Source organism: Lolium perenne, chromosome 2 (assembly GCF_019359855.2).
Source record: "Lolium perenne isolate Kyuss_39 chromosome 2, Kyuss_2.0, whole genome shotgun sequence".
Classification (NCBI taxonomy): Eukaryota; Viridiplantae; Streptophyta; class Magnoliopsida; order Poales; family Poaceae; genus Lolium; species Lolium perenne.
Genome location: NC_067245.2, coordinates 103,387,932 through 103,401,109, shown reverse-complemented (window position 1 = coordinate 103,401,109; position 13,178 = coordinate 103,387,932). Strand labels below are relative to the sequence as shown.

The window sequence follows — 13,178 nt, the reverse complement described above, 5'->3', positions numbered from 1 at the left end:
AACAGATTTCTTTGCTGTCACGAATCTGGGCAAAATTCTCTGTAGGTAACTCAGAAAATTATGCCAATTTACGTGAGTGATCCTCAGATATGTACGCAACTTTCATTCAATTTGAGCATTTTTATTTGAGCAAGTCTGGTGCTCTTTTAAAATTCGTCTTTACGGACTGTTCTGTTTTGATAGATTCTGCCTTTTATTTCGCATTGCCTCTTTTGCTATGTGGGATGGATTTATTTGTTCCATTAACTTCCAGTAGCTTTGGGAAATGTCCAGAAGTGTTAAGAATGATTGTGTCACCTCTGAAAATGTGGATTTTTGAGTATGCACTAACCCTCTAATGAGTTTGTTTCGAGTTTGGTGTGGAGGAAGTTTTCAAGGGTCAAGAGAGGAGGATGATATACTATGATCAAGGAGAGTGAAAAGTCTAAGCTTGGGGATGCCCCGGTGGTTCACCCCTGCATATTTCAAGAAGACTCAAGCGTCTAAGCTTGGGGATGCCCAAGGCATCCCCTTCTTCATCGACAACATTATCAGGTTCCTCCCCTGAAACTATATTTTTATTCCATCACATCTTATGTGCTTTTCTTGGAGCATCGGTTTGTTTTGTTTGAATAAAATGGATCCTAGCATTCACTGTATGGGAGAGAGACACGCTCCGCTGTAGCATATGGACAAGTATGTCCTTAGGCTTTACTCATAGTATTCATGGCGAAGTTTCTTCTTCGTTAAATTGTTATATGGTTGGAATTGGAAAATGATACATGTAGTAATTGCTAAAATGTCTTGGATAATGTGACACTTGGCAATTGTTGTGCTCATGTTTAAGCTCTTGCATCATATACTTTGCACCCATTAATGAAGAAATACATAGAGCATGCTAAAATTTGGTTTGCATATTTGGTTTCTCTAAGGTCTAGATAATTTCTAGTATTGAGTTTGAACAACAAGGAAGACGGTGTAGAGTTTTATAATGTTTACAATATGTCTTTTATGTGAGTTTTGCTGCACCGGTTCATCCTTGTGTTTGTTTCAAATAGCCTTGCTAGCCTAAACCTTGTATCGAGAGGGATTACTTCTCATGCATCCAAAATACTTGAGCCAACCACTATGCCATTTGTGTCCACCATACCTACCTACTACATGGTATTTCTCCGCCATTCCAAAGTAAATTGCTTGAGTGCTATCTTTAAAATTCCATCATTCGCCTTTGCAATATATAGCTCATGGGACAAATAGCTTAAAAACTATTGTGGTATTGAATATGTACTTATGCACTTTATCTCTTATTAAGTTGCTTGTTGTGCGATAACCATGTTTCTGGGGACGCCATCAACTATTCTTTGTTGAATATCATGTGAGTTGCTATGCATGTTCGTCTTGTCTGAAGTAAGAGAGATCTACCACCTTATGGTTAAGCATGCATATTGTTAGAGAAGAACATTGGGCCGCTAACTAAAGCCATGATCCATGGTGGAAGTTTCAGTTTTGGACATATATCCTCAATCTCATATGAGAATAATAATTGTTGCCACATGCTTATGCATTAAAGAGGAGTCCATTATCTATTGTCCATGTTGTCCCGGTATGGATGTCTAAGTTGAGAATAATCAATAGCGAGAAATCCAATGCGAGCTTTCTCCTTAGACCTTTGTACAGGCGGCATGGAGGTACCCCATTGTGACACTTGGTTCAAACATGTGTATTGCGATGATCCGGTAGTCCAAGCTAATTAGGACAAGGTGCGGGCACTATTAGTATACTATGCATGAGGCTTGCAACTTGTAAGATATAATTTACATAACTCATATGCTTTATTACTACCGTTGACAAAATTGTTTCATGTTTTCAAAATAAAAGCTCTAGCACAAATATAGCAATCGATGCTTTCCTCTTTGAAGGACCATTCTTTTACTTTTATTGTTGAGTCAGTTCACCTATTTCTCTCCATCTCAAGAAGCAAACACTTGTGTGAACTGTGCATTGATTCCTACATATTTGCATATTGCACTTATTATATTACTCTATGTTGACAATATCCATGAGATATGCATGTTACAAGTTGAAAGCAACCGCTGAAACTTAATCTTCCTATGTGTTGCTTCAATACCTTTACTTTGATTTATTGCTTTATGAGTTAACTCTTATGCAAGACTTATTGATGCTTGTCTTGAAGTGCTATTCATGAAAAGTCTTTGCTTTATGATTCACTTGTTTACTCATGTCATTACCGTTGTTTTGATCGCTGCATTCATTACATATGTTTACAAATAGTATGATCAAGGTTATGATGGCATGTCACTCAAGAAATTATCTTTGTTATCGTTTTACCTGCTCGGGACGAGCAGAACTAAGCTTGGGGATGCTGATACGTCTCCGACGTATCGATAATTTCTTATGTTCCATGCCACATTATTGATGATATCTACATGTTTTATGCACACTTTATGTCATATTTGTGCATTTTCTGGAACTAACCTATTAACAAGATGCCGAAGTGCCGATTCTGTTTTCTCGCTGTTTTTGGTTTCAGAAATCCTAGTAAAGAAATATTCTCGGAATCGGACGAAATCAACGCCTGTGTTCCTATTTTGCCCGGAAGCATCCGTAACACACGAGAACCGCCAGAGAGGGGGCACAGGGCCACCAAACCCTAGGCCGGCGCGGCCAAGGGGGGGCCCGCGCCCCCCTATAGTGTGGGCCCTCCAGAAGTCCACCGACCTGGCCCTTCCGCCTATTTAAAGCCTCCGTCGCGAAAACCCTGATACGTTCGACGAAATCAGAGAAAACCTTCCAGAGCCGCCGCCATCGCGAAGCCAAGATCTGGGGGACAGGAGTCTCTGTTCCGGCACGCCGCCGGGACGGGGAAGTGCCCCCGGAAGGCTCCTCCATCGACACCACCGCCATCTCCATCAACGCTGCTGTCTCCCATGAGGAGGGAGTAGTTCTCCATCGAGGCTCGGGGCTGTACCGGTAGCTATGTGGTTCATCTCTCTCCTATGTACTTCAATACAATAATCTCATGAGCTGCCTTACATGATTGAGATTCATATGATGATGCTTGTAATCTAGATGTCATTATGCTATTCAAGTGAATTTTACTTATGTGATCTCCGGAGACTCCTTGTCCCACGTGTGTAAAGGTGACAGTGTGTGCACCGTGTGGGTCTCTTAGGCTATATTTCACGTATCACTTATTCACTGTTATGAATGGCATAGTGAAGTGCTTATTTATATCTCTTTATGATTGCAATGTGTTTTGTATCACAATTTATCTATGTGCTACTCTAGTGATGTTATTAAAGTAGTTTTATTCCTCCTGCACGGTGTAATGGTGACAGTGTGTGCATCCGTGTTAGTACTTGGTTTATGCTATGATTGTGATCTCTTGTAGATTACAAAGTTAACTATTGCTATGATGGTATTGATGTGATCTATTCCTCCTACATAGTGTGAAGGTGACAGTGTGCATACTATGTTAGTACTTGGTTTAGTCGAATTGATCTTTCATGCACTCTAAGGTTATTTAAATATGAACATTGAATTGTGGAGCTTGTTAACTCCGGCATTGAGGGTTCGTGTAATCCTACGCAATGTGTTCATCATCCAACAAGAGTGTAGAGTATGCATTTATCTATTCTGTTATGTGATCAATGTTGAGAGTGTCCACTAGTGAAAGTCTGATCCCTAGGCCTTGTTCCTAAATATCGCTATCGCCACTGCTTTTTCGTTTTATCGCGTTACTACCGCTGCGTTACTACCGCTTGTTTACTATCCTGGGCAAAGCACTTTTCTCGGTGCCGCTGCCACGCTCATATATATTCATACCACCTGTATTTCACTATCTCTTCGCCGAACTAGTGCACCTATTAGGTGTGTTGGGGACACAAGAGACTTCTTGCTTTGTGGTTGCAGGGTTGCATGAGAGGGATATCTTTGACCTCTTCCTCCCTGAGTTCGATAAACCTTGGGTGATCCACTTAAGGGAAAACTTGCTGCTGTTCTACAAACCTCTGCTCTTGGAGGCCCAACACTGTCTACAGGAAAAGGAGGGGGCGTAGACATCAAGGGGGAGCATGGTAGCTCGGAAAATTGATCTTGATGAGAAGAGGGTGCATGCACCTAATCCGATGACTCAGGGGCCATTTTTTGCGCTACCATGTGCACATGCACCGATAATCCCTGTGATTGTGGTGCAAGCGCCTGTTGTCGCTCCATCCATGACAACGATGAGTGAAAATTCCGAACCTGTCCGCCAGGAGCCGAACGAACCATTTGTTGAGCATGAAAGTGAGCAACAACAGCCACCTACAGAAGCTGAGCCACGAGTTCAGGAACAGAGTGCTCCAGAGAATGAGGCCCCTAGAAGGTCTACAAGAGCTAGAAAATCAGCCATTTCGACTGATTACAAAGTTTACAACACGGAAACAGTTCATATGGAAGGTGATCCCACTTCATATGAAGAAGTCATGAGAAGCCCAGATTCATCAAAGTGGGTGGAGGACATGGAAGACGAAATGAGATCAATGGGTTCCAACAATGTTTGGGACTTAGAGAATATTCCTAAAGGAGCCAAAACAGTGGGCTGCAAGTGGGTCTACAAAATAAAATATGACTCCAATCGGAATATCGAAAAGTATAAAGCACGACTTGTGGCAAAAGGATTTACGCAAAGAGAAGGAATATATTACAATGAGATATTTTCTCCAGTCTCATGTAAGGATTCCTTCAGAATCATAATGGCACTAATTGCACATTTTGATCTAGATTTGCATCAAATGGATGTAAAGACGACATTTCTAAACGGGGATTTAGAAGAAAGTGTCTACATGAAACAACCCAAGGATTTTATCATGGAAGGCAAGAAAGAAATGGGATGCCGCCTAAAGAAATCCATTTATGGATTAAAGCAAGCCTCCAGACAGTGGTATCTAAAGTTTAATGATACAATTAAGAGATTTGGATTTAAACAAAATATTGAGGACAACTGCGTTTATGCAAAGTTTAAAAGTGGGAAATATATTTTCCTAATCTTGTATGTGGATGATATTCTGCTTGCGAGCAGTGATGTTTGTCTACTGCAAGAAACAAAGAAGTTCTTGTCCTCAAATTTTTATATGAAAGATCTTGGTGAAGCGTCATATGTTTTGGGCATAAAAATTCACCGAGATAGGAATAATGGAGTATTAGGACTACCGCAAAAGGCTTATTTAGAAAAGATTCTAAGTAAGTACAATATGAATAAGTGCAGTGCCACACCTGCCCCTATAGTCAAGGGCGACAGTTTTGGGAAATATCAAAGTCCCCAAAATCAGTACGAGCTCGATCAAATGAAAGCGGTTCCATATGCTTCGGCTATTGGAAGCCTACAGTATGCACAAGTGTGCACTCGCCCTGACTTAACTTTTATCACCGGAGTACTCGGTAGATATCAAGAAATCCAGGTTTTGAACACTGGAAAATGGCAAAGAAGACATTGCGCTATGTGAAAGGCACAAAGAACTACATGCTAATATACAGAAGATCTGATTCCCTAGAATTAAGAGGGTATTCAGATGCAGATTTTGCGGGGGATAAAGATGAAAGAAAATCCACATCTGAATATGTAATCACCCTCGCAGGGGGAGCTATTTCGTGGAGAAGCTCCAAACAGACGATAGTTGCATCATCCACGATGTATGCAGAATTTATAGCATGTTATGAAGCCACGGGGCAGGCATTATGGTTAAAGAAATTTATACCCGACTTGAAAGTGGTAGATTGTATTAACAAACCACTAAAGATGTACTGCGGCAATGAGTCTGTAGTATTTTATGCTCACAATAACAAGTCGAGTAATGCTACGAAACCGATTGAGGTTAATTATTATGTTGTGAAACACAAGGTCCAGGATCAAACTATAAGTCTCGAGCATATAAGGACAAAAGATATGCTTGCAGATTCGCTAACGAAAGGCTTACCACCCAACATGTCCAAGGAGCACGTAGCCGACATGGGTTTAAGGGAAAATCTTACCTATCCCGGATCATAAGAGGCCCAAAAGTAAAAGAATTTGTTTCAAAATAGAGAAATGTATTGTGGTTATCTGATTCTATCAGCAATAGAGCTGTGTCGATGAAACATGCCCTATGAACTGATCCAAATTGAAACGAATAAAATGAAAGTATAAAGCTAAAAGAAAAGTTGAGATCAAGGGAGAGAATGTAAGATTGATCTCCTCCCGATCGAGCCCAATGGCTCGACGGGCCCTTTGACTCGCGCCCTGATCGGGGGCGTCCAACCCTCTTACGGTTGGTGGGCCCCCGTGACCTGCGCTATATAAAGAGGTGGGGGCCGGGGCTCGCAGTATGAGGTTAACCGCGCCGCCAGTCACCCCACCGACATCCCCTACCGATCTAGGGTTTCGCGCAGTGCTCATGGGAAGCACCACCACCGCTGCGTCACACGCTACTTGCGCCGTCACCATGGACAACAGCTCGAGCTCCTCTAGCAAAGGAGAAGATACACATATCTGTAACCCCCTAGTTCTACTCGAAAAGATCTAGACTAGTGATCTCAGGGATCTAACAAGAGGAACTCCAAATTTTCAGAACCACGCAGCTGAGGGGGAGGACACCGGAGCACACCTCCTCGTGCAGTCGTGCTGACGATGCCCTTGACCCGCGTCCAGGAATTGTTCGGCTCCAGCATGAGCGCGTAGATCTCGACCATGACGCTGTGGTCTGGATCTCGATCAACGATCATGATGGTGTGGTCTTTATTTATAGAGAAGAAGAAGATGTATACTACGGCAGGCAAAACAGACGAGGACTCTTGTTTTCTTTATCGGTTGTTTGGAGGAGTTGTGCGATCTGTTCTTTTTCTGCGTAGATAGACGTAGACAGCAAGGTTTTCACCTACCTGCAAAGAAATATTTTCTAGCTCGATCCGAACGGAACCAACGGACCCGCTACCAATCCATTGCTATATACTCGTCGACGGTAATCATGGGCACCCCTACCCAGCTGCCGGATGATGTGATCGTGGAGATCCTCCTCCGCCTGCCGCCGCACAGCGTCGCCCGGTGCCGCGCCGTATGCAGGGCGTGGCGCTCCGCCATCTCCCACCCGAGCTTCCAGCGCTCCCTTGCCGAACTCCCGGCCGCCGTCGCCGAGATCACGGCTGATGTCCAGCGCTACCTCTATGGGGTTGAAGGTACCCAATTACTGCTTGGAAAACAGTCCAGGGCCGTCGCCTTGGAGTTTCTCCGCGACGATTGTCGCAGTCGTAGGGCCCTCTGGTTTACCACGCCCTTGTCCTTGTTTGCGTTCGTCCTCGGCTCCTGGGATGGCGTTGTGTGCATAGAGCGGGGAAACTGGCCACACCCTCGTTGCATCCACTTCTACGTGGAACACTACGTGCTCTGGAATCCGCTCACCATGGCCTGCGCCACGGTTGATACCCCGGACCGCAGCGGCCAAATCATCGCCGGCTATGCGCACCCGGAGACTAGACGCTTCCACCTCCTGCAAGCTTCCGGCGAAACTCATGGCAGTCTCCTAATTTCCCCGACTATCTTCCGGATTCAAAGGGTTGGAGATGCCGTTTGGCGCGAGCTTCCCCTCCCAGGAAACATGTCGCAGACAGCACAGCTCCGTATGAAGATGAACACACACGTCCCTTGCTTCGTTAGGCTACACGGCAACTTGCACTGGCTGGTAGAGCAGTCCGGCTCGGAAACGCTGCAGCTGCTCGGCTTCGACATGTCATGGGAGGTGTTTTGGTCAGTTGGGACGCCGGCACGCCAAGGAGGCCTAGCCATGGCAAGAATCGGCCGAGCGCTAGCGTCTGGCGCTGGCAAGCTCTGCATCTTCACCGTCTTGCCTTCGACTAGCACAATGGAGATGTGGGTGCTCGATCGCTACTCCGGCCGCCCCCCAGCCCCAGGAAGCTGGCAGCTTAAGGAGAGGATCAATCTCATCACCTTGGACGGGACCGATCTGTCGTGGAAGTTCCGCGTGGGGACCACCTAGGTGGAGGTTGTGGAAGGCGCTCGCGAGGGCCAGGAGGTCTTCGTCGTCCAGTGCGCGGTAGGCCGAATTGACGCCTACAATGTCCGGCGTAAAGCGTGGCGCATGGTCAAGGCTTCCCGGTCGACTTCTACGACGGATGTGTGTGTGGTGATGCACAAGGACAGCGTTCTAAATGGTGAGATAAGCTTCGGCGAGGCATCGCGGGGTCTTGTTTATTGGGTTGACAACTACGGGCAGCGTCACTTCTACTGCGTATCCTAGTTTATATTCTCCTTGCCGCCTTCAGTTCAGGCGTCGTTCAGCATTCTATGCACAGATAAATCTCAGACTTGGATCGAGTTCAGTTTTGTCCAATCTGGAGACTCTGGTTTATGCATTCTTATATATGGACTTAATTTTCAGAATAGACAAACGGAAGCCGAGCTATATGAAACTCTTTATATTCAAAAATTCAAAATTATGTTTTAAAATTTCAAAAATGTGAGACTTGGAGTTCAGTTTTATCCAGTCCAGAGAATGTGGTTTATGCATTCTTATATATGCCTTAATTTCGAGAGTGTATTTATTTTCAAACATTCGAAATCATATTTTAAGAATTTAAAAAATCTGATAAAAAACCCTTAGAGGTAGCCAATAATGTATACCAAAAACGTTTAAGATCTCAATTTAAACCGCTTTACATTCTAGCCTACACGAAAATAATAAAATCTGATAAATTATATAGTGTTGAAATGTGCATTATTCATAATAAGAACATATTTTATCATTTTTTTGTCGCCTAGAATATAAAAGAATATCACATTGAGATTTTATATGTTTATAGTATACATCATTAGCTACCTCTAGAAATTTATATTTTCATTATGAAACTTTAAAATACGAATTTTAAATGCTTAATAATAAAAGACTACGTGTAGCTTGGTCTAGCTCTTTATTCGTCAGTTTTGTTTTGCGGTTTTGGTGTCAAAAATTTGCGTGAACTTTTGTTACTCCATCCAATTCATAATAATAGTCAGGATTTAGTACGAAGTATCAACGGAGAACGACATCTGGTCTGGATTTAGTACAAAGTAAGCGAGAACCATAGGCTTCCATGCGCTATATACAGATTAGGCGAGTGCTTCCATAGACTTCCAAGGGCAAAACATTATGTTGAGCAGAACACAAGCACGGCTGAGATTAATCCGTGATGAGGGGTATGAACGACTTTTCAGCCTCAATTCGTGTACTTAAAAGCCCGATCTAGAACCCACAGGACCCATTTAGCTGAGGGATTCCCGTATCACCGCGAGAATACGTACACGCCACCCCACGCGTACATGTTTGTACCTCTTCCACGTATCCCCAACTCCCGCTTAAAATAAAGGAAAAGGATGTGTTGGAGAGCGTGGGACACATCCACACAGGTCCACACACACGCGCCCACTCCAAAAGTGTTCTAATATTTAACCCCACTCGGCATTATTCTCTCCCCACCATCCCCATTTCTGACAAAAAACAGAGGAGACAAGAAATTCTAACCCTAGCTCGAACCCATCCTCTCTCCACTCCCATTTCGTGTCATTGAAGTTCCAAAGCGTAGATTCAGCGATGGACAACTACATAGCGGCGACTATTGCTGGTTTGGAGGGCGGAGCGAGAGCGGTGGCGGCTGGTGCTGGTTCGGTCGGCGAAGCGGGAGCGGTAAGTATCGTAATCATGTTGTTAATTTGGTTTCATTACTGATACCTAAGTACAACCAGCATTTGTATCAAATTCAGTTTGAGCTCTTTCCACTTTAGTAGAGATACGAGCTTTCACGTCCAAATTAAGAGTTATCTTGAAGTCACGCTGGGCATTCGCGAACTTTCGGGTCAGGTTTTTGGAGTTTTTCACGATTCGGGCTTTCAGAGTCAACACCCGATATTCCCACGAAATAATCAAAACCTGACAAATCAGGTGCCCGAAAATTCGGGTCCGGGTTTCCCCGATTCACCCGAATTGGAGCAACGCCTCTAGAAGCTTCTACCGTAGAGGCCGAGAGGTGGCTGGTGGCCGGAGGGAAACAAGGAAGGAGGACGGCGGCCCGGCGGATTCAAGGGAGGCGACCGACGCAGGAGGGGACTATCGAGGGAGGCGGTCGGCGGCTAGCGGTCGACGCAGTGCGCCGTCAAGGAAAGAAGGTAGCGCAACGCCACCGGTTGCAGCTCTCGGGCGAGGCACCGAGATGCGAGGAACGAAAGGAGGCGGTGAACGCCTTGGTAGCGGGAGTGGATCTCGCGGAGTGTGCTCGTGCGGGAGTTAGGGTTGGCCGGTTGGGCATGATTGACTCGGGGACTAGGGGAGGGCCAGAGATTGACGTGCGGTGGAGTGGGCTCCTGGCTGCTGGGCTGGGGCAGTGCGGGAGATTTGGTCCAAATTCGGGCTAAACGGGTTGTTCAGGTCCCCGAGGCCTACACCCAAATTTTCCGAAATTAGTTTGGGTTTCTAGATATGCCACCCGATTTATCACCTGATTTTTCGGGTCTCGGATAGTTCTAGTCCGGGTCTGGATAATTCAGGTTCGGGGATTGGGTTTCGGGTTTTATACCCAGCGTGATCTTAAAGCCAGGCATCTAGAAAGTATATACGGTGAAGCTCAGTCTATTTCCACTAAAATATACTCGTAAATGAGGACACCATTCCATGATCAGCACTAGACCTGCTATGCATATGAAAGGATGACTATCTATGAAGCATAGTTGCAACACAAATAAATACATAATTTTCCAAAAAAAAAATGGTGATCTTATACAGGAAAAAATATGCATTCACACATGACTGAAACGACAACATGCCTTCACACATGACTGAAACGACCGTCACATGCGATAAACCTTACCGTCAGTATGCAAAGGTGGATCTCTACAGCGCATACGGTTTCCAACATGATGTGTATGATGGGGTAAACTATCGCAAACGGTTTCACCACAATAATGGTTTGCGAATAGGAGGCCGCCCTTCGCAATCAACCTTTCAACATCGATCGTTTGCGTTTGATATGATCTCAAACGACCTTTTTTACTTTCCACCTATTTTGATTTATACATTGCAAACTTTTTGGACAAACCGACTAGTTGTACCTGTAAAACCATGATACTAGCAGATATATGTGTAACTAACACTTATACAAATACGGTAGCAAATCTCAATTTTATTAAACATCTGATATATCATATGTATACATACATATGTGATACATACATAACAGAAGAGAAAGATACACAAAAGAATAAAATTTGTAGCATTTCTTGGTTACGTCTTTATCTCCGCGATAAAAGTAATGTGGAAATTTCTTTCAAATCATCATCTTCCCGTGGATACTAAACTTCTCCACTTATTCTCTGAGTGGATAGTAGATTTCTCCACTTATCCTTGGAAGTTGGAAAGACATGCATGGAGAAGTTAGAGGTGCGCCTTCATATTATTTTCCAATCGGGGTTCTTCCATGCTGCTACAACAATACCAGTGTTGTTATGCAAATAATTAACAAGAAAGCGAGAAAAGGCTAACAACAAAACAGTTAACAATAATTTAAATTCAAGTGATTATTAATCATACCAGGAACACAGATGCAAAGTGATCGAGAACACCACTTCGCACACCTTTGCTTCCCTTTATCTTATACAATGTTACTAACAAGAAAGTGAGAAAAGGCTAACAAGAAAATAATTAACAATAATTTAAGTCCAAATGATTAGTATTCATACAAGGGAATGCAGATGTAAAGCGATCGAGAACACCACTTCGCACACCTTTGCTTCCCTTTATCTTATACAGTGTTACAACAAGAAAATGAGAAAAAGCTAACAAGAAAACAATTAACAATCTTCTATTTATATTTTTATCAATATAGATGAATAAACTTTAGGAAGTTTGAGTTTGACTAAACCTTATATGCAACATATTTTGGGCAAGAGGGAGTACTATCCTAACGGTTGTGACCCGAGTAGCGTCGACTTCATTCCTCTCTTCCTTCGCCTTGTCACCAACGAGGATGTATAGAGCGTATTCAGGGACGGAGGGAAGGGGGGACGAGCGGGGGCGAGACCCCCCCCCTAACGATCCGCGCATTCCTCGTAACGAGTAGCGATTATCGCTATTTTTCAGCCAACATGCTACGTTGGCCCCCCCCCCCCCCTATCTGTGTGCGTAATGCAGCCTCTAGTGGCCCAATCAGCCAATCCCAATTGCTAAGAACCTTAGCCCATGTTATACTACTGTATTAGGCAATTTACAGGACAACATCCAGACCCAAACCAGCTTAATTAGCACACCGTAGCAGCCCGTTCAGGATACAGTTTGGGAAACCAGCTCCTACGCACGCGCGATTGGATCAGATCGTCGTTTCGTTTACTGTGTTGTGCCTCTGTTCGACGCGAAAACGGCTGCCCTGTTGCCGATTGCCCGGCCACCACCGAGGGCTCCAATCTAGAAGACAAAAACTCCAGATAAACCGATAATTGAGGGCTGAGAAGGGGCGCCCATCAAACCGGCCGGCCGCAATGTCTGCATGAGTGCATGAGCAACGACGGAAGGAAGAAAGGTAGTCTCTAGTTTCCCATTTCCGAAATTCTGATTTGATCTGTCTTTGAGTTATTTTTTGGCCCAACTCTCAACAGTCAACACTAGATTGCTAGATTAGTTTGTCTATTTCTTAGGAAATTCGGAAATTAATTAGGAATTTTGGGATGTACACTTGTGCTTGTCTAGTTTAGGGGAAATATCCTGCTGGTTTTCTTAGTGAAGAGGGACTCTTCCATATTGCAACAGCAGAACAAGCTTTGTATGCTATGAACTAGCTAAGACACATCTTTGCACTAAATTTGGATATAACTTTCGCGATTGTGCGGTAGTCTATATAGAGAGGAAAATATCAAATAAGCATAGTATTGAAAAAGTTATTGAGACCTTTGATCTTAGTGCTCGTAAAACCGACATCAATTCGCTACATATATAAATTCATTCATATTGCAGAAAAACCGGCATATTTCGACGATCTAGACCTTACAATATTTACCGTGTTGTGCGACAATTTTTCCTATGATTTTGGTGCTTCTACTCTCCGCCCCCCCCCCCCCCCCCTATCTTCAATTCCTGGCTCCGTCCCTGAGCGTATTTCAAATTTAGATTCATCGACGAGGTTGAGGA

The 13,178-nt window shown here is 44.0% G+C and overlaps 1 protein-coding gene across 1 annotated transcript; it reads left to right on the top strand.

Annotated features, from left to right (window-relative positions):
• Window positions 1–6,983: 6,983 nt before the first annotated feature.
• Window positions 6,984–8,009, top strand: LOC127328878 (uncharacterized). The gene has a single exon (XM_051355441.1). It carries the CDS (start codon window positions 6,984–6,986, stop codon window positions 8,007–8,009), a length of 1,026 nt encoding a protein of 341 aa, XP_051211401.1.
• The last annotated feature ends 5,169 nt before the right edge of the window (window positions 8,010–13,178 follow it).

Coding starts and splice junctions, on each gene's coding strand:
- LOC127328878 (XM_051355441.1), top strand. CDS start 6,984: ATGGGCACCCCTACCCAGCTGCCGGATGATGTGATCGTGGAGATCCTC.